The sequence below is a fragment of the Protopterus annectens genome, chromosome 2.part1 (assembly GCF_019279795.1).
Source record: "Protopterus annectens isolate FY-2018-M chromosome 2.part1, PAN1.0, whole genome shotgun sequence".
In the NCBI taxonomy this organism is placed as follows: Eukaryota; Metazoa; Chordata; order Ceratodontiformes; family Protopteridae; genus Protopterus; species Protopterus annectens.
Genome location: NC_056729.1, coordinates 1,438,529,343 through 1,438,553,817, shown reverse-complemented (window position 1 = coordinate 1,438,553,817; position 24,475 = coordinate 1,438,529,343). Strand labels below are relative to the sequence as shown.

Here is a 24,475-nt window from a genome sequence, read left to right as displayed (position 1 = left end):
GGCTGTCAATATTAACCTTTCATCTCTTGATTTGAATTTGCATTAATTTCTGATCAGCATGAGGTCCTTCCAGAAGTTTTCTATACTTGCAACTATATTTATGCTTTTTCCACATTTCTTGCCTTCTCATCTGGTCCTTCACCTTATATTCTTTCTTTTGTTTTGTGGCACATTCAGTTGCTGCCTGATTTTTATGTACTTCTGGTTTCATTTTCATTCCTGCTTGACGCTGCTATGCTTCTGCTAAATTAAGCAGAGAAGTCATCTTAGATTTATTCTCCTCATGTTTCAAAACTTTCACTACATTTGAGTCTTGTGAGGTCAGCAGATATGTGTGGAGTCCCACAGTTGCAGATCTATACATGTAATCAATTTCAAGAAGACTCATCCCTTCTTTGGAACGGGTACTATATAATCTTGGTATACACGGATTTTTATAAATCATTTGGTGAGTATGAAGTATCCTCCTTGTTTTCCTATCTAATCTATCTAACATGTTTTGGGACCAGTCAATCATTCCAAAACTGTAAGCTAGGATAGGAAGAGCAAATTGGTTTGTAGCATTGATTTTGTTCTTAGATATCAGTTCTGTTTTCAGAATTAATTTAAGTCTTCTAAAGTATTCCTTACTATGTTTTTTTTCACATTTGAGCATGTTTTATTGTTGATCCTTCATCAATTCCCAAATATTTATACACTCCCTCTTGCTCAAGTTCTTTTATATCACATTCTTGTCCCAAACTGATGTTTTCCTGGTGCTGCAGTTTTCCTACTTTAAAGGTTGCTTTTGCAAACTTATCAAGACCAAATTACATTCTTATATCATCTAAAAAAGTCTGAAGCTTTCACTGACAATACAAAATGCCATACACCAACAAAGAGAGTGACTTCAAAATGTATAACTATACCACACATTGTTCAGAAACAGCACTCATTGAAGTCCTGTTTAATGGCATGACTAAAGCACTTTTAGGAGAGCCAGCATTCCTGAGACCTTGTTGGATTTCATGTGTTTTATTCATAAACTAAAGTTTAAACTGTTATTTAAAGAAGATACACAACCCATCCAATTTCTTTTGAGTTTTTAGTACTTTTAATTCTTCATTGAACCCACGGCTGCATGTGTTCCAAAAAATCTGTGAACTATAAGACATATGGGACAAAGAAAGTGTCACGTTACACCTAATCTGTATCTGTCTAGAGAAGAGGAAGAAGCCTTAAATAATATCAGAATGACTGGCCTAAAATTCATGGAGCTTGATAAAGGGGAGGGCCTTGTCATAATGGAACAGAAAGAATATTCCAGGAGAATCAAGGAAATGTTAAACAACAGTGTTTACAATGAAGTATCCAGAAACAAATTAAATCAAGCATACGGGAGGATCATTTCCCTTTTAAATAATATGTTTATAGAAGGAAGAATTAACACTGAAAAATGTAACTACCTTAACAATATTTCTCCTGTGACGCCTACAATTTTTAGGATCCCCAAAATTCACAAGGACCTTAATAACTCTCCCATGCACCCTGTTGTGGATAGTCGGGGATCTATCACCCAGGCATGTGCTAAGTTTGTGGATTATAAATTAAAACACATACTCAAGACTGAACCACAAGTCTGCAAAGACTCCTGAGAGTTCTTAAAAACATCAGTAACACCAGTGTGACCTACTGGTCACTATTGACGTGGTTGACTTATACACAGTGATACTACATGAGGTCGGATTAAACTGGTTCTGTGAGTTTCTTGAAAACAAACACTTGAATAACGATCAGACTAGTCTTCTGCAAGATTTGTAGGGAATTGTTCTTGCCAACAGTTATTTTTTTTTAAGAGGGACAAATGTATCATCAAAACCAAGGTGTGGCCATGGGAGTAAATTATCGCTCTGCTTATGCCAGTATTGTAATGGTTAAATGGGAACAAGCCTGTGTGTTCAGTAGCCCCTTTCATAAGTCTGTGAGATTTTACACCAGATGCCTGAATGATTTATCATCTGGCAGGATACTGAGGAAAAGATGATGGAATTTATGAACTACATCAACTCAAGCATGGAGTTATTGAAATTTACAATAAATAAGGATAAGGTCAGTATTCCTTATCTGGATTTTTTTTGTCCAAGGACTTGAATAATGGCCATTATGTTTCAAGGATTTATCAAAAGCCAACTTACTCCAACTCTTTCCTCCATTTTTCTTCATAATCTGTTTGTTACTGGAGAAAGAACTGTTTATTGGTGTATCAAAGTGAAGGGGGATGATAAAGTGGAGTCTGGAAATGTGATAAATGAAAATGGGGAGTGTCCATCCCCTTGCTCAAAAGAAATCAGTAGTAAAGAGACAATTTGTGAGGGGTGCAAGAATGGTCACCCTGGAACAACATTTCTGGGAAGAGTGTGCTACTTTGGAAAACATGTTACCCAAAAGAGTTTTTAACTGACATTAAGGAGGAAGTGGTGCTGGAAAGGAAATTAAATTACTACATCCCATTGCTCAATAACAATGGTGCTGTTATCACTGAAACTGGTGAAGAAGACAACAGTGGAATTGGAGATCTGAGGAGCACCTTTATTACCAACTTTAACCAAGACCACCAATATGATGGATGTTTAAGAAGAATTAGGATTTATTTCAGGAAAGCAGGGAACTTCTACAACTACTTCCAAAATGTCCTTTGGTGGTTTTCAGAAGAGGGAAGAACTTAAAGAAACTGTTGGAAGGTACGTTACTTAATTACAATGTAACCAGTAATGTCTATAGAATGACCAAATGTGGGTGATGCTCTTTCTGTATGTGGATCCAAGTGGGTGACTCTTTTTGGTAATAAAACATGTTCGAGTTAGATGAAACTATGATTGTAATGGCAAAGGTGTGGATTATGCTGCTGTTTGTCAGGTATGTCCATCATTTTATATTAGAAAGACTGAACATATCTTAAAAGAAAGGATGTATAAACATCTTTATGATATAAGAAAAGGTAAAGTTATGAACTCCCTGTCTAAACGTAGCAGAATTCCATGACCACTATTTTTATTTTGTGGTTGTCAAGCAGATCCAATAAGCGGCCAGAGGGGGCCCGTGGCACTTATTTCTAGAAAGAAGAGAAGTATTTTGGCAGCTGGTATTTCAAACTGATGTTTGGCAAGGCATTAATGAATGCATTTCCATTTCCATCTGTTAAAATTAAAGGCTTTAAGAAGATAATGCAAGTCTGCCTTTAAGGGGGAGCTGGCCCAATTTTGACACTTTGATTGGCTGCTAAGGAATGATGTCTTACATAAATTATTGGCCTTACTTCCTTGGATTTATCTGATGAAGTTATGTGGTTTAACAAAATAAAAGGAAAAGAAACGAAACTAGGAACAGTCCACCAATAATACGAATACAACACAGTTCCTAAGCACAATCCCAGCACAAAAGGCAATAGCAGACACGTCAGGTAGTCCCAAAAGTTTATTACAGAACAAGGTTAAGCGCTTTCATCACAACGTGACTTCCTCAGAACATACATTTACACTCTCCATATCCTTTTATAACACTACAAAATCACATGACTCCAAATCACTCACACCTGACGATCATTAAAATACAAAGCTGCTCCATTACCTTATAAAGTGCAACAGAACTCACTGACACAATAGTACATACCCCCTATAATACATACAAATCTACCATCCTAATATTATAACACATTTGATAAACATTTAATAAAAAGGCATTGCTTAAAACTCACATTCCTTTAAAAATATGTTAAAACATGTATATATATATATAATAATAAATTCTGAAGTGCTGATACTTAGAATAGCCATCAGATAAAACACATCCTGACAGTCAGTTAGAAATTCTCAACTGTATAATAATAGTTAATGCAGAGATACAAAACATACAAACTTTCCCTACTGATAGGTCATCATACCTACCCCATATTGTCCAAAATGGGTTTAATAGATATATGGTCATTAATACCCGGATGTTCAGAGGCATTTAATTTAATTTGCCACTTGACCTCTCTGTCACAAACTTTCTTTTTTATATCTCCCCCTCTGACATTTTCCTGAATGTGTTCAAGTATGCCAAATTTAAACTTGGAACAATTTTGATTATCTCTAAGATGTTTCCACAGGGCATTATTTTCGTCTTTTTTCCTTATACTATAATAGTGATCATAAATCCTATTACGTAGGCACCTGTTGGTCATGCCTACGTAGAAAGCAGGACAGTTGGTACACATAGCCAAATACACTAAATTCTTACTCCTACAATTACCCCTATAAAAACTAATTTTAGCTTTATTAAAATTATGTAGAGTAACAGTTTCTTGCTCACATATGTACTGGCATTGCAGACATGTGCCACATCTGCTAGTTCCCTTACTAGTCCTGCTTAATATGTTGGTACCCTTCCTTTCCAAGAGACCTTTCATGTTGTAACCATTCTTATAGACAAAGAAGGGCTCCTTCCCCACTATTCTCAAAACTTCAATGTCAGCATGCAAAACTTTCCAATTCCTTTGTAGAATTTCCTTAATGCCTCCACTGTGTTTGGAATATTTTATAACACAGGCCCTTTTAAAATTGCTCCTGTCGGCTTCCTGACTGGCTCCCTGGTCATCACCCTCATACCCTGTACCTTGTTCGTTCCCCAATAAAGGCTTATATTTTTTTCCCCACTCTCTGGTAACATAATCACTGACGTCCTCAATCAAATTCTCAGGGTACCCCCTCTCTCTAAAAAATTCCTTCACCTTATACATTTCCTCCACAACCTCGTTCTTCTGAGAGGTCATCCGAGCCACCCTAATGCATTGCCCCTTTATTATGTTCCTTTTTTGGGCCATTGGGTGGCTGCTAGAATAATGCAAGTATGAATTGCTAAACGTTTCTTTTCTGTATATATTGGATTTGAACTTCCCATCTTCTATCGTGATCCTAACATCCAAGTAAGGTATAGTGACCTTATCCTTGTTAAAGGTAAATTTGAAGTTCTCACTACATGTATTTAAATACGCACAAAATTCTGTCAACTCCTCGCTGTTACCCTTCCATAATAAAAAGATATCGTCCAGAAATCTAAGGTAACTAATGATGTACCTGTACCACTTGGATTTGAAGACGAATTCTTTTTCCCAGTCGAATACCACCAAATTCGCATAAATGGGGGCACACGCTGCCCCCATAGCGACTCCCTTGATCTGCTGGTGGTATTCCCCCTCAAAATAAATATAGTTGTGCGTCAATACTGTCTCCATAAATTCTAGCAACAATAAACTTTTTTCATTGGATGTCACCCCCAGATAGTTCATACTCTCATGAAACCTGTGCAGGCCCTCCTCCTTGGGTATATTTGAAAAAAGGTCTATGACGTCAATAGTCACTAACCATTCAACCCCTGTCACAAGCTCGGGTTTTAACCTACTAAGAAAATCCCAAGAATCATAAACCAAATGTGGTATCTTCCGCAAAGCTGGTTTGAGCCATTTATCAATTACCCTTCCCATAGGGAATGTTTTCGCCCGGTTCCCTGAAATGATTGGCCTGAAAGGGGGGTCTTGTATACTCTTGTGTACCTTTGGGATGCCTACGATGGTGCCAATAATTGGGTAATCTATCTTCAAAAATTTATATAATTCATTACTAATCCTTTCCTCCACTAAAAAATCTTCTAACATAATATCCACTTTGTGGTATCCTATGTTTACTTCATTTCTAGATGATACCTTGTATTTGCCAGAATTAAGCAGTATTTCCATGATTTTATTTTTGTAGTCACTAAAATAGTACAACACTATCCCACCCCCCTTATCCGGTTTCATAATCCGGATTCTGTTGTCACCCTGCAACTCTTTTAGTATTCTATACTCTTCATACGTCAAATTGTATCTAAATCCTGCGTTGCTATGCTTACTGTATTTGTATAAGTCATTGATCACCAATTTCTCATACACTTCCAATATACTGTTCAGAGGGGGCGTGTATGTACTCTTAGTACTAAACTCTTTGGGTACATATGTTGTACCATCAAACTTCACACTTAAATTCAGTTTTCTAATATACTTTTTAACATCAAGTATACTGTCTACTAAATTGAAAGACCCTTCTGGTATGAATTTCATCCCTTTAGAGAATAGTGTGAAGTGTTCTTTCCTCAGTATAATGTCTGTGTAGTTGTATATGTGGAAGTTGTCATAAGAGCTAACTATCTCATTGATTTTGATAACCTTGAGGTGGTCATTCTCGGGGATGCCCCCCAACCCATGTTGTAGTTGAAATTTTGGGGTGGGTCCTGTCCTCTCCTTCCCCCCATGTATTGGCCGTCCACTCTCGTGAACCCCATGTGGTCTCCCTCCCACTCTTGTTGTTTCCCTAAAAAAGCTTCCCCATATGCTTTCCCCTCATAACGGTTGTTGTAATTAACCTTATGTTTGTAATTGTTATACCTCGTGGGACCTTGGTACCCCTGATTTGCCCCCCCATTGAAGCCACCCCTCCTACCCCCTTTAGAATTATCATGCTGATAGCTACTCCTGCTCTTTTCCCACATATACACATCACCTTTCCTATACTGCTCAATATCCCTATCAAGTTTGTTACATTTGCGCTCATACTGTTTTTCAATAATTCCAGCCACCCAGCTAAACTGGGATTCATAATACAGTTCAAATTCCTCAAACATTAAATCATGTACAATTGCATCATTTAAATCATCCAGCTCATTAAGTAATAGACAAATTTTTTTATCATTACATTCCATTATAAACTTTATAAATGAAAACCCAAAGCCATCAAAAAGTTTGTTACATTCATGTTTACTACTTTCATCCATTGTGACCCCCATAGGGGTCTTGAAAAATCTCAACCCCATGGGCACTACTTTACTGTCCAAACATTTATTCAAATAGTTGTTGTCCAGTTGTAGGCTTTTCAAAGCCTTAAGCTTCTTCCCAAACGTGAAAATAGTGTCTTTTAAACTTATATCAATTGTGCCACCATCATGTACATTTTTGTTCCCTGCATCTCTCCCATTAGTCCCAAACTCAAACTGGCCCTCTAAAAAGGTATAATAGTTGAATCGCCCATGTGGTATACGAGAAATAGCTTGTTTAACAGTACCTTTATCTTTCCCTTGCGCCGTGAAGGCGTAAGTCTTTTTAGGGACAGTTCGTTTGGGTCTTGCTCCCGAAACATGAAGAACCCCTTCCGATCCGTTCCTGCTGCCTCCTGGTGCTAATTTGCTTTGTCCCAGGTCTTCGGAACGCGGTCTACTGGAAGCCGGTTTTTCTTTTGTAATCCCATCCGTACAGCCGCCATTGAGTGTCTCGCACCCCTCCTGCCTGATTCCTCCACGCGTCGACGTCAACTGATTCTCCTTACCAGCAATAGAGTTAGGTTGCGACATGAGCTCTAACAACCTTGTTAGCTCACCTCGCATAATAGCCATTTCTGACTGCAAACATTTGATTTCATCCCTCCTGGGTGAAAATATGGACGGCAATTCGTCTAGTGAGTCCATACTCGCCCACCTCAACAAGGAAAAGAAACGAAACTAGGAACAGTCCACAGATGTGGCACATGTCTGCAATGCCAGTACATATGTGAGCAAGAAACTGTTACTCTACATAATTTTAATAAAGCTAAAATTAGTTTTTATAGGGGTAATTGTAGGAGTAAGAATTTAGTGTATTTGGCTATGTGTACCAACTGTCCTGCTTTCTACGTAGGCATGACCAACAGGTGCCTACGTAATAGGATTTATGATCACTATTATAGTATAAGGAAAAAAGACGAAAATAATGCCCTGTGGAAACATCTTAGAGATAATCAAAATTGTTCCAAGTTTAAATTTGGCATACTTGAACACATTCAGGAAAATGTCAGAGGGGGAGATATAAAAAAGAAAGTTTGTGACAGAGAGGTCAAGTGGCAAATTAAATTAAATGCCTCTGAACATCCGGGTATTAATGACCATATATCTATTAAACCCATTTTGGACAATATGGGGTAGGTATGATGACCTATCAGTAGGGAAAGTTTGTATGTTTTGTATCTCTGCATTAACTATTATTATACAGTTGAGAATTTCTAACTGACTGTCAGGATGTGTTTTATCTGATGGCTATTCTAAGTATCAGCACTTCAGAATTTATTATTATATATATATACGCACATGTTTTTAACATATTTTTTAAAGGAATGTGAGTTTTTAAGCAATGCCTTTTTATTAAATGTTTATCAAATGTGTTATAATATTAGGATGGTAGATTTGTATGTATTATAGGGGGTATGTACTATTGTGTCAGTGAGTTCTGTTGCACTTTATAAGGTAATGGAGCAGCTTTGTATTTTAATGATCGTCAGGTGTGAGTGATTTGGAGTCATGTGATTTTGTAGTGTTATAAAAGGATATGGAGAGTGTAAATGTATGTTCTGAGGAAGTCACGTTGTGATGAAAGCGCTTAACCTTGTTCTGTAATAAACTTTTGGGACTACCTGACGTGTCTGCTATTGCCTTTTGTGCTGGGATTGTGCTTAGGAACTGTGTTGTATTCGTATTATTGGTTTAACAAAATGAAAGTGCTTATCTTATTTTAAACAATTTTTATTAAAGTGGTTTTTAATGGTCCATTCTATTATACAGCATTTTTTTGAGACTTGCATCTTGTTGTTCTGAACAGACCATGGTTTGTAAGTCATTCAGATTTTTGTGGCTTTTACTTCATAATCTGCATGTTACTGGAGAAAGACCTGTTTATTGGTGTATCAAAGTGAAGGGGGATGATAAGGTGGAGCCTGGAAATGTGATAAAACAATGCAAGCCAGACTGTTAGCTTCTTGCAAGAATTGAGAATTAATAAAATAAATATCAAATTTTAAACCAGACAAAGGTACATAGTGTAACGTTATAGTTGAAGACGCTTTTAATGAATTAAAGCTAGAATGCACAGTAGAGAAAACTTTGTGCACGTTAACATATATAGGGCGCCAGATAATTCCATTTAATTAAAACTCACTGCCTTGTAAAATAATAAAAAAAATGCAAGATCCTGTTTCAGATTGTAGCATTTAAAATGAATAAAATCACATAATAATATTAATGTTTTGGCTTGTGAGAAGCAAAGAATGGTAAAATGAATCCACAGCATGAAAAGAAAGAATGAATGCCCTCCTGTTCAATTTCAAAAATAGTTGCATTATTGCAAATATGTCTTCAGTGTGGTACAGATACACAGCAGTGATATCTTTCTTGGCTATATTGATTTATGTACTGGTTTAATATTTTTGCCAAGAAAATATATAAATGCATTCTCATGTTATCCCTGAGGTACATGCTACAGGAGGAAAGACTGTAGCATTTGGATTAGAATATATCAGAAAATAAAGGAAAGAAAAGCTTAGGTAACTCTAAGAAAAAGTTAAAACCAACAGAATGCAGGAATAGTCTACTTACTGTTGTAAAGCAAGACAAAATCAGAATAAAGGTATTAGAAATGAGCATTGCCTAATGCCTGCATTTGAGTAAGTTGTTTCGGATATGCAAGTATTAATTTCTTTTCAGTACTAAATGTACATATAATGCAAGAAGAAAAGAGTTCCAAACGGTGTATGTTTAATATTGAATTGAGACTTCCATTTGACATTTCACCAGCAATAGAGGTATTCCAAAGAGCTGCTGTACAAGTAATTGATGGCTTGGAAGGTGCTGTAAATGTATGTTATTGTCTGTTAGTGTGGGGTCAGGCACAAGAAGAACATACAGATTATTACAGCTGCTAAATTGATTGAATTTGTTTAATTTCAAGTAGAATAAGCATGACAAATTTAAAGTATGTTGGTCATATTCTGAAATTAGAGGGACTGAAGCCTAATATGGAAAAATCAGAGCAGCTGTGCAAATGCCCACAACTAGGTAAGACTTTTAAACAATTTAGAGATTTCTAGGAATGGTGCACTATCTTGCAAAATGTATACCTAATGCATATGGAATTATTTTCCCTCTAGGAGAGCTGTTGAGGCAAGTTGTAGCAAGGGAATGAAACTAGAAACAAGGAAAATATTTTGAAATACTCAAAAAAATGGTACTTACGTATTATTGCAACCATATTTTCGCTGTTGCGTTAATAACTATGTTGCCTAAACGAGTATGGGAATTACCGTAAGATGTAATTTAATGTCTGTATTAACAGCAAGTAAGTTTGTTTGAATTACAATCAGGAAGTTAAACAACCATGAAAGTTACACGCCATGCACTGTTCAATGGTTGCCTGGCTTGTGTGGTTGCATAACAGTCATATAAAAGAGTTTATATTTTAAGGTTTGCAGTGTATTGGGCTTTCCTTTTCTGATTGGTGTGTTTGGTAGGGTGCACAGGTGGGAGGGGTAGGTTTATTAAAACCACTTGCCATTTTCTTTTGGAGTACAGAAGACTAAATGGTGTTCGTTATCTTATAAATGTTGTAGAGAACTTAATACGTTACTGTTTTATATACTTGTATTTGCTGTATTGTATTGGAAGCTTCAAAAAGCATATTCCTTTTGGGATTGGCTTATTTGGTAGCATACATGGGCAGGAGGGGTAGACTTATTAAAAATAGTTGCAGTTCTGTTTTGGACCACGAAAGACTAAATGGTGTTCATTATCTTATAAATGTTGTAGGGAAGTTAAAACATTACTGTTTTATATATTTTTCTATGCGTTGTCTACACATGCTCAGCGAGCAACTTTCAGCAGATGTGAGGGTGAAAAGTATTAACATATTATGACAACCACACACTGTCAGCATTCACGGCATTCTCAGCAACACGTTATCTAATTGAGAATGGAATGTTGCCGAGAATGCCTAAAATGCTGACAGTGTGTGGTTGTGATAATACATAAGTACCCAAAAAACTAGTTATGGAAGCACTAACATTAAAATTTGCTTTATCTAAGCTAGTAGTGTTATATGGTGATGGTAGTCAGAAAGGTAAATGAGCTATGATGATGTAAGAGAGTATATCAGTTATTTATTGGTCAAGAACATTTAGAGATGCACAGAAAAGCTATATTCAAATTGAAAAAGAATTGACAGCAGTAGTGTAATGATGAGAGAAATTCAGTGAAAATGTCCGCAGTACAGATAGAAAGAAATATTAAACTTTTGAAAAAGTATATTCAGAAACTTTTAGTACAAGACACTCCAGAGATTGTAGTGGAAATTACTTAAGCTGTAGAAGTATTATCTGAAAGTGAAATACAGACTAGGCAGGGAACTACACATAGGAAATTTGATGAGTAGAGCGTATTTGAGTTAGAAGCTTGAAACAGAGACTCTTTTGGGTAATGTTTCAATTAACAAAGATGAAAATGTATAATGTATTGGCCAGGAATGTCAGCTGAGACATTACAAATATTGGAGAGATAGATGGACATTATGAAGTTCATGCCATAGCAAAGAAAAGAGGAAGAGTTGCTTACCTGCCCAGTATCAGGTCATCCATGATGCAGGTCTTATTTGATGTTCACTGAAATAATCAAAGTGAAGACACAGTAGGAGAATTTGACTATAGAACATTGAAGTTTGTATTCCTGAGACTGAATGTCTCACAGTGGTCCACAGTACAAAAGTTAAGGGTTCATAAAGTTTGTGCAATTGCTGTGAATTCAGAATTCAGATGTATAATGTACAGTTCACCCTGTCTGCAGTCTAATGGACAAGTAAAAAAAAAAAACTTTCCAGTACAATTCTCAGAAGAAACAACTGTAGCAGTAGGTGTAAGGATTGTCATCTTGCAGTTTTGGAATATAGGACTACTCCCTTCTATGGAATCAGCTTCTAGTCTTCCCAATTAGTAAAAGTCAAAAGGTTTAGAATAAATTAGCTACTTCATCAGCATTACCGATGCCTGAAAATCAGTATAGAGTTAAGGAAATGCCAAGGAAAAATTAGAGGAGACAGAAATGGTATTCTAATAATATTCTTGAGTTCCTATTATATATATACAGGATGGAGGAAAGGCAAGAATACAAAATCTATGGGAAAGTTTGCAGCCAGAAGCTGGTCAAGCAGTAAAATGAAGATGCTGTGTTATTTTTGGGTATGATTAAAAACTGTGCAAGGAGTAGTCTTACAGAGTCTAAAAAATGTGGCATTGACTATGGTAGATGGCTTAAAATTAACCATGTCAGTCTCCATCTCGAAGAGCACTGTAGCTGAGAACAGTATGGATCATACACCCCAAGAGATGCCAAAGGCATCTTTGAAGTTCATCATATTACAAATCCAGAAGATATATGAAAGACAGAATGATTTTATTACAAAAGCTGCAAGTACGAATGCTGAAGTGGATGAGGTTCTGACAGAACACTAACATGACTTTTTTTGTCCTTGTAGGAAAATAAACTATTAAAGGACCGGATAGCAAATTTGGAGAATAAGGTAAATTCTCCTAGACAGCAACAGCTAGAAGACTACTGAGCATAATTTATGTGGCAGTAGTTACCACAATGATCAAGATTAATGGAGATCTTTATCAGGATTGAGAAGGCACAGTTTGCTCATGCTAGAATGCATTGGTTTGGCTAGAGACATATACACTAAAGGAATACTTTCTAAATGATATTTGGAAGCCCAGGAAAGTTTGTCAAGTCAAGAAGCGAAGAATTTTCATTGATACTAATTCTTCAGTTTAAGCAGAAGAAAAGCTCAATTTCTAGGGGCTTTTGAAGAATGTAGGCTTAACAGATTTAATTTTGGCACTATATCCAGCTTTGTTCAAAATATTCTTGCCACTTGGAGCATGGACCTTCTGTGATGTCCAATGTGCATTGGCTTTATTAAAGGGTTTATATCCAGCACAGCTGCAAAATGCAGAAAGGCAACACAGCAGTGAAGCAATTGCATCAGAAGAGCCAGCTTGTGATAGAGCAAAGAAGGTAACTGCACATCAGTTCAAAATATATTACAGAAGGAGAAGGCTGTTGTGGTGGCTGGTAAATCCTCACAGCACAATCAGATAGGCACTCAAGTTACTTATGAAGGTTGGTGCAATTGACTTTAAACTGCTTGAACTGTGTGACATATAGTATAGATTAGTTGCTGGTAAGTGATTATCATCAGTTTAGAGAACTCAGTAGAAATGAGAGGAATATTATTAGTACGTCAAAGAGAGAAGAATGACTGAATCATTGCATGGACTTGCAAATGTTTATTACATTTACTTAAATAATCAATTTATATGGTATCCTTTTACAGATAAAGTAGCACTTTGTTAAAAGCACTCTGAATGTTGGTTCTTTCATGAAAGATCTAGGGCCAGATTCTAACAGACTGCCTGTGCGAGTGCATCTTGAGATTTAGACTTCTAGCATTGAGCAGCATGACCCTCAGATTGCATTTATTTATAGCTGTTACGGTGGTAATTTGGTCTTTGGAACATCGCTTAAAAAGGCACTATAGGGGTAGCAAGAGCCTTAGCCAGTACCCAGAAACCCAGGAGTGATAGGTGCAGGCCATCTCTGGCAAAGCATTGAGGTCTGTCAGTCATGTCATCCCAAGCAGACAGATACTGGATCCCCCTAGAATAACACCAGAAACTTAGCCAATTGTTGAAGTCAGTAATTTTCTGTTTGTACTGTAGTATTATTCCGGGTGAAGGTAGGATGCTGCTCAGGGTTAGGGTCATACCTGCTTGGGCCACATAGTCTGAGAGCTTCCACCATGTCTCTTTTCATATAGTCCTGGGAGGTGCGTCTCAGGTCATTCACACCCACATGTACAATGACAGAGTCATACTTGTACTTGTTGTGGAGTGACCTGAGTGCTTGTGTTATGTGTCGGTTTCCGGCACCTGATAGACAGCTGACTTTTACCTTCTCCTTATTCAACCTAGTGAGTGGGGCATCAGTGTGCCTCACTATAGAGTCATGTATGGTTATTGTTTTGGGCAAGCTGCTTTGCCTTAGGGGCTTAGGTTGAGGGGCACACTGTGTAGGTGAGCTATGTTTCTTGTGGTTTGTGCTGTGTTGTGGTGGCCGAGTGCATTTCTTCCTTGAAGGTCTCTGCTGTTTGGGTAGATTTCTACTGAGAGCATCCGCAAAGGTGGGTGTGTGGTTTGTGTTTTTTGTGAGGGCTGTGCTAGTGGGTGTTCTGGAGGGCTATGTATTCCAGGTGGTGTGATGCAGTTGTTGACCCTCTCCTCTTGAACCAGCTGTTCTGGTCTTGGCTGGAGAGTGCATAGCTTCCAATTTGGTGATATAAGTGCATTTCTCACAAGACTAAGTGTTGGGAGGTAAGAGGAGAGGGTTGTCTGTGTACATGATGCAGTTGCTACACTGCCAGAGAATGCCCAAGTTCACCAGATTAATAGGAGAAAGCACAGGAAACTGACCTTTAGACATGCCAGGAGGGATGGTCATCATTACTAAGTACTGGAGCTGTTTCCTTATAAGACGTCTAGTGCTGATAGTACTTTTGTGTGCTACAATAATTGCTACAAAAAGCCTGATGAACTGCTAGGAGAATAAGCTAATTAAAGTGCAAGAGATAAGAGAAAGTTGAAATGGATAGAAAAAACATCGCAAACGGCCAGTAAACTACAATTTGGCCAATAAACTACAATTTCAGCGCCAGAAACCACTCCTGTTGTGGTAGATAGGCTCCCTAGTGCTTACCACTCCCACTGATAAGTTGGAAGGCTTCCCTCTAACACAGAAAGATCTGCAGAACTCAGAACCTTAAAAAAATAGTCCTGCATACAGCAAATCTGTATCTGGACTACTCTAGTAACAGAAAAGGTGGAAAATAAGCTTAGAACTTTTTTTTTTTTTCAGAACAAATAGTTAACTTATAGCTGGAATACCTCAAAAAGGGTTTAAAACCGTGCAGCTGAAGCTCTGAATGCTGCAGACCTGTATTTAGACTATGCCACTCAGTTTTAAGGTTAAGAACTCAGTAAGAAAAAACTCACAATGAAGAACACTCCTACTAAATATTATTCTACATGTATTCTTCCCACAAATTCTATTTATTTCTGTGTAATTTGATCCTTCCTATTTTCTAAAGATCTCACTCCCTGTTCATTTATCTCTTTAACAATATTCACTACCTCAATTACACATGGTTTAGATTTTAATTTCCATATTCTAGTAGTTGTTTTTTTAGCAGAGAGTACCATTAAATTTAATAAAGCCGTACTATTTCTAGACAATTCAGACCCTGTGTGTCAGCTTAAAAGAATCATTCCTTAGTTACAGCCCAATATTTCTGACAGAGTAATCTGTAGGGAAGTTTTAAAATTTGCCAACTCATTGCACTCCCCCCAAAAACATGTAACCAGTTACTGCTCTGTTTCACATCAGCACATCCAGCATGTGATATCTGCCCGAGGAAAAATTCCCTTCTGGACGTCGTTGCATACTTGGGAGCCATGTATATGCCCTTCCATTGTTCCTTTGTATATTGCCTTTCCGTTCTCTGTTCCCAATCCTTTCTGACCTCTTCTGATTGTTTTAGTTGTTATGCATTGTTTTATGTACCCTACTAATTATTTTTTAACAGTAGATAATAGTTTAATAAAGGTATTAAAAAAAACTCTTTTGTGAACACAGGTAGCAGCTCATTAAAAGTTTCAACTTTTAATCCTCTGTTTTGTCAGACATTTTGAAAAACAGGTTGACCAATTTGCATGTGATTTATTCACTTTTTGACAAAACTGGATCTCTACAGAAGGTCTACACACAGATCAGTTGATTGACAAGTATGTATATGTTGTACGGGGGGGGGGGGGTATTTGGAGTCATATAATGCCAGCTTCTGATGGGTGTACCCACTTGTCGTATTTAAAGAGACAAGATTTAGTTTGGCTGTCATCAGGTATAGTTGGAACTCATAGTTGTACTGCCAATGGCTAACATTTGGAATAATTAAAGAACTTTGACTGCCCAAATCAACATCTTGTGACTACTGCATGTGGAGCTGCATATGGTGATTTATGAGATACTCATTATATAACTGGTCCTTCTGTGTCATGATGTCCTGTAACTATTTGTCAATTTTATTTTATTGTTATGGACTGTATTAAATTAATTTCTTCCTGTTTCTGTGCCATATTTGTCCACTGTTATGAGCTGTATTTGTGTTGTGTTAAAATCTTATTGCATTAATTTGGCCTTTAATGTCATTTAGAACTCACTGAATCTGCACAAACTTAGTAGGTGAATTACTTGTTTTCAGTCAGGTTTTTATTTTACCTTGTTTAGGACATCTGCAGATGAAATGCATTATCTTATCTTATGGCTATTTTTTAATTTGATTATTAACTGCTGCCCTTACTCATTAAAAAGAATACTGCAGATACAAGTTAGTGTTGAGTGTCTCAGTTGATGCCATGTTGATTTCTTCCTGTCTTGTTGTAGGCATTCAGAACCTTAGGATCATAGGTTTGGTATACTACTTATACTTGTTTCTGTTTTCTGGGCTGGAGTATACACTGAGCTTCCTCACCCATCAACGTTTCCATTTCAACAGGTAACACTGAAATATATTACTGAATTAATAATTGTTGCGGTACACTGACTGATAGCTGTTCTCTACGTCAGGACATACTTTTGCTATGATAGTACAATATGAGTGCGTGCAGTTTACTAACTAACTTTATGTTTTAATTTGTTTGCTTGTCTTTTGCAGCAGGATTGCAGGAGTACATTTAATTTGTGCAGTTATTTATAATGTAATGTTATATAAAAGCAGGAGTGTACTGCCTATCTATCCAACTATTTATCTAGCTAGTTATTATTAGAGAAGTTTAATAGTCCCAAGAACTTTTCCAGCCATGACCCAGGCCTGAAGGCATGTATGACAACACTTACAAAATAAAAGGCATGATATAATAAAAATACTATAACTATGCTGTATAAGAAACAAATCAGTAAAATCATTTATTTTGTGTATCCCATGTAAATGATAGCACAAGAATAGTCAAGTATGGTACATTTTGCAACACAGAAAATTATACATTGGCTAAGAATATTTTTACACGTTAGGATAATCATGAGCGGACAGGTGATCCGCTGTGGCGACCCATAACCGGGAAAAGTCGAACGAAGAAGAAGAAGGATCAGCTATTATTTTTGCAGAATTGACATTTATACAAGTATGTTAGGTTTACAATACAAAAAAAATAATTTCCGGGAATATATATGAGGTAGCTGCTTTACTATTCAGGTTCGTTAACCGATTTACATTTAAAGTAGTTATTTGTTCAAGAGTGTATTAGGAGGCTAAACTATTCCAATAGCTTTACTCTCTCTCTCTCCCTCTCCCCTGTTATTTCTCTCTGTAGATTGACTAACCTAAGGCATTCTTTTCAAATATACAACAGTAAATAAGAGTTATTAGCAGCAGACATATTACTTACATTTTAAAATGTAATTAGACTCTCAAACCATTAGAGAAGTAAAAAAGTTCTGGCATCAGATTAAAGCTGTCTGGCTTGGAAGGGTGGCCTAATGGTTAAGGTGTTTGCCTTGCAAACACAAGGTGCAGGGTTTGAGTCTCACAAGGGATAATTGGCTAGGCTTAAAATGGCTCGCAAGAGCAGTTAGCTGAGTAGAATTTGCTTTTTGCTTTGCTTTATTTACTCATTTCCTACCCCATGACCGAGATGAAGATAGATGGTCATTGTAAGGATCATTGTTGCAGGTATTCATGATACAAGGTAAAGGAAATGGATGTCACTCCTCTAGTCAGATCTTAGCAACTGGATGTCCAAGCGTATGTACTGTTGGAGCCTCTTAAAAAATTTATTTCAGAGAGCCCATCTATTAAAGAAAGAAAAAAAGACAGCTGTACAGTTCATCTCATTTTTTGCTTCTGACGTAAATGAACAGTCTGCTAACTTCTTGTAGTTTGTTAGTTATTTCCTCAAACTGGTGTATTTAAGCAGTTTGAAAAATACATTATAACAGTGAACTTGATCTAGTTTATACTATACTGTTTTATTTCATTTTTTCTCAAGAAATCCGCAGAGAAACATACCAGTAACTGTTGTTGTAAACAAGAGATAACACTGAAGATTATCACCTTGGCTGTTTAATTTGTTTAGAGGAAAATCACTGTGCTAATCTTTAAAAGATTTGTGCCATTTTTTGCAGAACAAAATAGAAATTTACAGATTTTTATGTATTTTTTAGGCTTCTGTCTCTAAACCTGCTGTATCCTCTTTAACTTTATCTCTCCTGCTTTTTCCAAGAAAGAAAGAAAGAAATATGGAGAGCAGCAAGAGTGGGGATGTCACATCTTGGCTAGTAATCAAGGAGCCTGAATTCTCACCACTGGCACTGGGAAGGGATGTTCACTTGGAATACAAATGGATACACTCAGTATTTTTAGATGCAGACCTTTCTGCATCAAGCACAGTTTGCCTTAAGAGTACCCAGGTAACACAGTCAGCCTGACATCTGGAATTCTCTATATCTGTCTCTCCTCAGGTCCCCAGTAAGGCTGTCCTCTGGCACAGCTGTGTTCAGCACCCTCTCTGTGAAACCAGTGCTTCGTGTCCCTACTCCCTGTAGCTGACACACACACACTCTTTTAGAGATTTAATTTTCACACACACACCTGGGAAAGGCTGGCACAGATTACCCACACTACCAACTTTGCCCAGACTATAAGGTAGTTTCACTGCCACCAGCCAATACAAAACCAGCTACCTAAAGATCTTGCAAGGTTATCCAATTATACCAAGCGGAATTAATATTAATACAAATGGTAATGTTGACCAGACAGCCAGGCTTTCAGGAGCGGCCAGAGGTATCACCAAATAAATATGTGCAAATACTCTCAAAACGTAAATATTTTCTAAAAAGAACCAGCCACAATGAAAAGTTTAAATGTGTTTAATAATAAATAATAAAATAATATGAAAATACTAAATATTTATTTACAGTAAACACCAGAGTTTCACTCACAAGGAATATTAAGAATAACAACAATGGAAAGTTTCACACAGTTATAGAAAAACTGTATTTAGCTAGGTTCACTATTTATTTCTGATTGGCTAAAATAATTACTGTTCCTACTTACTGAATAGAGCAAGGCAAGATGGAAGAATGGTCCTTGTTGTCAGATCCAAGACAGAATACAGAATGCTGCTGAGACTTCAGTCTCCTCTAAAATCAAAAACATTATTTTTATACAGAATGACATCACATACATCTGGTCATCTGACTCTGTTTCCCACACTATCCCCCATCACTAGAAGCTACCAGAGTTTAGCACCTGTGTGCTACAGTACACACAGAAAGGGCTTTGCTCAAATGTGGTGCAGCTGCTGGAAGTCATAAAACCATAAAATCATTTCATTCTTCCTAAAGAAGCTGCCAACTATTCTGTAGCACAGACATTGCATCTCTGACTCCATTCAAAACTGTAATTTAATTTCAAGAATATTTTGCAACGTCAGGTGGATTAAGATTAACCTCTTCACTTCCAGTTTATGCTGTTACAACGTATGTGCATTTAATTCAGTTACAATCATACATGCACATTTCTTTTCCTTCCAGCAGGGCACACTGTTGATACATTTTAACACAAGCAAACCTCACAGATACATTTTCAGCACAAGCATCTGTAGAAATCAGTTTGATATACAAATAACATATAATTATTTACAAAATTCCAGCTAGATGTGCTGGCATATGTTACAAATCCACTGCCCTGTTTCCCCTGGCATGGCTGGCAGTACCTCCTATCATCACAGCTTGCACAAGCTATGATTCCAAGAGAATATCCAGAAGTCTTTTTTGACTTCTTCACACAGGATTGTGTTCCTTAGATGTCAGCTAGATATCTCAGTTCAAAGAGCTTTTCTTCTACAAGAAAAAGTAGATATATCTAGATCTATTCCTAAAGTTTTCCACTCAGACTTTGGTCACTATGAGGGAATGTATCAGGATTTTGGTTCTCATGGCATCTGTTATTCTCATGATACCCCTGGCAAGATTCCACACAAGAATGGTACAGCTGTACCTGAAATCTGTTTAGTCTCAGCACCAACATCCTTTGTGTTTTCTACTCCCAGTGCTGGGGTTTATCAAAAGAGAAATCACTTGGTGAAGACGGCAACTGTTCTTAAATCCAGGTTCCCCACCCCCCCTCCAAATTAGTCATTCATGACAGATGCCTCAAATTTTGCTTTGGGAGCAGTTTCAGGAGGGATAAAAGTGTATGGTGTGTGTGCTTATCCTGATCAAGGCACTCAATTCTCTGAGTCATCTTTGCTCCCTGGGACCTCTTCAGGTTGTTACAGACAGTAGACAGTCTTGTGTACATCAACAAGCAAGGGGAACCAGGTCATACCCCCTTTACAGACTAACCATGTTAACTTGGGATATAGCTCCACAAAACAATCTCACTCTACAGGCATCCTGTCAGACCAAATCTGCGTGGCAGACATGCTAAGCAGGACAAGAGCTGACCCTTACAAATGGAAACTAGATAAGGGAGTCTTCCAAGATTTGATCCCTCTGTGGGGAGTTACTCAAGTAGACCTATTTGCCTCCTCTCTAAATAATCATTTGGCAAGATTGTGCTCCGAACTCCATACAAGAAGGTCTGGAAGACAGATTACTTTTCTTTTTCTTGGACAGAAATGTTCCTGTGCGCTTTTCCACCTTTTCAACTGATATCCAGATACTTTTGAAGATTCAGAAGGAATCCCCCGAGACCACTGCAGTGACTCCCTTCCAGCCCAGACAACAGTAGTTATCCTTTCTTTTTAAAATGACTAGATGCAGTCAAGCTTCCTCACAGAATGGATTCACAAACAAAAGATCAAGGGTGTTTGATGCTCACCGACCCAATCAGCTTCAACTGACTGCCTGGATGATAGGATCTTAATTCCCTCTAGGTACCTGTTTACTGAGGACATGCAGCAGGTACTAATGGAGGCAAGAATGTGTATATTAGCAAATGGAAAAGGTTTTCTAGTTGGTGCCATCAGTATAACCATACTCATTCAGGACTAGTATTTTACAATATTTGTGTGAATTACAGTTTTGTGGCCTCTCTTACTCCTCCATCATGGTAATTGGCCATTTCAGTATGTCTTCCCATGGATCCTCCTCTTTCAATGCATTTTCATGTTAAAATGTTTCTGAAAGGGGTTTTGCAGCCTCCTAGAAAATAGGTGGCCCTTCCTTGGGATCTTAATTTTGTGTTAGAAGAGCTAACACTTGCTCTAGTTGAACCAGCTAATCTGGCTGACTTAAGGTTATTAACATGGAGAGCTGTTTACTGATTAGTGTCACTTCTGCAAGAAGCGTATATGAGTTGTAAGCTCTTATGATAAGTCAGCAATACCTCATTTTCCATAGAACACAGGGTTTCTTTGAGAACTAATCATTCTTTTATCCAAACTATCCCTCTCTCTGTTTTCTTCCAGAATCTAAAAATGAGGAAGAAAGGATACTTCATACCTTGTATTTCCACTAATAACTTGGGTGCAATCTTGACAGAACTGAGTCTTTCAGATTTTTTGATCAGTTGCTCGTTTCTTGTGAAAGTGATGAGAAGGAACAACCTGGCTCAAAGAACTATTTCCAAATGGTTGTCTAAAGTTATTACCTTTTGTTATACTCACCATGACAAATCTATTCCAGACAAGATCAAGCCCCACGCTACCAGGGCCTTGGTTCATAGGCAGGTACTAGGCTATCGGCCCTAGGGCCTATATAAGCCCAGCCAAAAAAGTTCCCTGGCTTTCGCCAACCAAGAAAATTATTTTCCTGTGCTCCTGTCAAGCAGTGTCACAGAAGTGATTCCAGGGGTGAATTTTGTATTTCCCATCCAGTCGTCAAGATTTTTCTCAAAGAGGGCCAATGAGGAGCTTTGCTTGACATGAATGGGTAGCTTGTTCTACAGTATGGGTGGGTCCCCAAGTTTCTGGGCAGGAATCTATCCCTCCAGCATGTTCTGTTTATTGTGGTGACAAGGTTTAGGTCCCTGGAGTGTGTGGTTCGGAGAGATTGGGATTTATTTAATTGTAGTATATCCAACAGCTCTGGGTTTGACATAGCTGTGAAGATTGGGTGAAGATGGGTGAAGGCTGCCAACCTAGCCAGGTACAATTTTGAAGATAATTCTGTCATCTGTAAATATTAATGTAAACCACAGGCTTGTTGTCTTAAATGGTAAAAATAGTGTTACCTGAGGAACTGGAAAATAATGTAACAACAGTGCACTCTACTGACCAAGTAAAGCATGTTGTGACCCTTTGATGTAAACATGGCTCCGGCCAGTCTAGATGAAGGAATTCTTGCTATTGTTTTAAGGCCAGAGTTAAAGCCAGAATTTGCATGCATACATGTCCTTTATTGCTCTGGTTTCTGCCCAGAGATGAAGAATGTAAATGTAGCTTCTGTTAGCCTGGGAACCCAGCGAGGTGTGAAGAATGATGTAATGTGAACCAGGAATGTGATTTTAAAAACAGAGAGAATCAGAGCATTAAGCATTTTTTGTCTTGACCATCCAACTCATCAGCACTGTCTTGCTCTGTATGTAAGTTTTCTTAGACTTGTGTTTTCTCTTAGAAACAGCTAGAAACTAGAAATATTAGACTAAGTGTTTTTCTTTGATGTTAGAACTGTACTACTGAATTATTTTAAGTATTTCTCTGTGATCTCTGAACTCTTGCCTAGCACTGTGTAGTAAAAAGTATTGTCTTGTATTTTGACTATTTGTTATTAATATTTTTAAACCCTTTCAATGGTGGCTGTTTTTGTAGAGATAATTTAAGCTCTTTAGAGTAATTGCATGCCTTTGGTAAAATTGTACAAAGCCACTCCTATAGCTTTAGCCTTGGGCGATACTACCAATTGGATAATAATATTGCATAGTAATAACTGGACACCCGTTTAAGGGCCTTTGAGTAGCTGATGAATATTAGTGGGTGGTGGCAGCTGGTACTACCGTATAGTCTGAGAAAAAGGGGCACAGCTGGAGAACCTGTGCCAGCCTTCCCCAGGAGTGTCTGTCTGGTTGTATAAACTCTTCTCAAAGTGTGTGTGTGTGTGTGTGTGTGTGTGTGTGTGTGTGTGTGTGTGTGTGTGTGTGTGTGTGTGTGTGTGTGTGAGCTACTTGGGCAGGGACACGAAGCACTGGTTGGACAGAGAGGGTGCTGGAGGTTTTAGCTTGCCCACTAGGCTGAGATCTGGACCCTAAGCTGTGCCAGTTGGGAGTCTTATTGGGGACCTGGAGAGCAAGGGAGCGACCAGCCCCGAGCTGACTGTAATCTCTGTGTACTCTTAAGGGAAATTGCACTTTATTGTGCGTATTTGTTATCCTTTCCTCCTATATGAGACGCCCCTCACTGGTGTTAGTGGTGAGGATTGAGGCTCCTTGATTGCTGGGCCAGGGCATGGGCATCACAATAGATTTGTATATTAGGCAGAGATCAGCTCTGAGTTGGTGATATGCGATGGAATAGAGCTGGAGTTTTTTGAGACGTTGTGCGTATGGCATCTGTTTGAGGCCAGTAATCCTCTTAGTGAGGTATTTCTGTGGCCTTTCCAATTGTTGTAGGTGTCTTGTGAGATACATGCCAAATGGGGCATTGTACTCTATAATGGGTCTGATGAGGGATAAGTAGAGAGGAACAATGACCTCCTTTTTTCTGGAGGAGAACCCTTTTGTGATGAGGTGTGCCATGTAGAAGGATTTCGTGACTACTGTGACAATGTGATTATCAAAGGAGAGACTACTGTCCACCTGTGTCCCGATGTCTCTTATCACGCTTTCAGTGTTTAGTGAGCTGCCACCTATGTGGTAGTTCATGGGTACCGAGTTTTTCCCAAAGGGGATGACAGTGCACTTCTTGGTATTGAGCTTAAGGCCATGACTTTGACACCAGGCATCTGTCTCTGTAGAATGTCTACATCATTAGGTGATTCTGTTATGGCTTCCAGTTTGCAGTCATCTGCGAACTTTGTTAGCCAAATACCTTCTGTGTTAGCCTGCACTTCAGTGAAGTAGATGCCGAACAGGAGAGGACCCAAGACTGGACCCTGTGTTACTCCACTAGTCACTGGTCTGAAGTCGGACTTGGAGTAGGCTACTTTTACTCTGTGAGTTCTGTCATTGAGCCAGTTGGCCACCCATCTTGTGACATAGGGATTTATGCCCAGTTTAGTGAGTTTATCTATAATTCTAGAGTGGGGGATAGTATCGAAAGCCTTGGCGAAGTCAAGATAGGCTGTGGGCAATACCTTGCCCTCGTCTACAGCTCTAGTGACTGCTTCAAAGGAGTCGGTCAGGTTTAGTAGACATGATCTACCTTTTACAAACCCAAACTGAGTGGGGTCCAGGGTTTGGAGGTTACCTATGCCTTTGTTTATAAGCTCCAAGATGATACGTTCCATGGCCTTGCAGACTAGGCTCCTCGGGCTAATGGGACGGTAGTTTCCGGGGTCCATGGTGGCACCCCCTTTGTGGAGTGGGATA

At 38.1% G+C, this 24,475-nt stretch overlaps 1 protein-coding gene across 1 annotated transcript in view; it reads left to right on the top strand.

Annotated features, from left to right (window-relative positions):
* Positions 1-24,475, top strand: part of MFSD10 (major facilitator superfamily domain containing 10) — a 1,679,282-nt gene that overhangs the window by 949,002 nt on the left and 705,805 nt on the right. Inside the window, exon 8 of the mRNA XM_044062919.1 lies at positions 16,393-16,504. Within this exon, the coding sequence (XP_043918854.1) occupies positions 16,393-16,504 (112 nt within the window). The remainder of the gene's footprint in view (positions 1-16,392; positions 16,505-24,475) is intronic.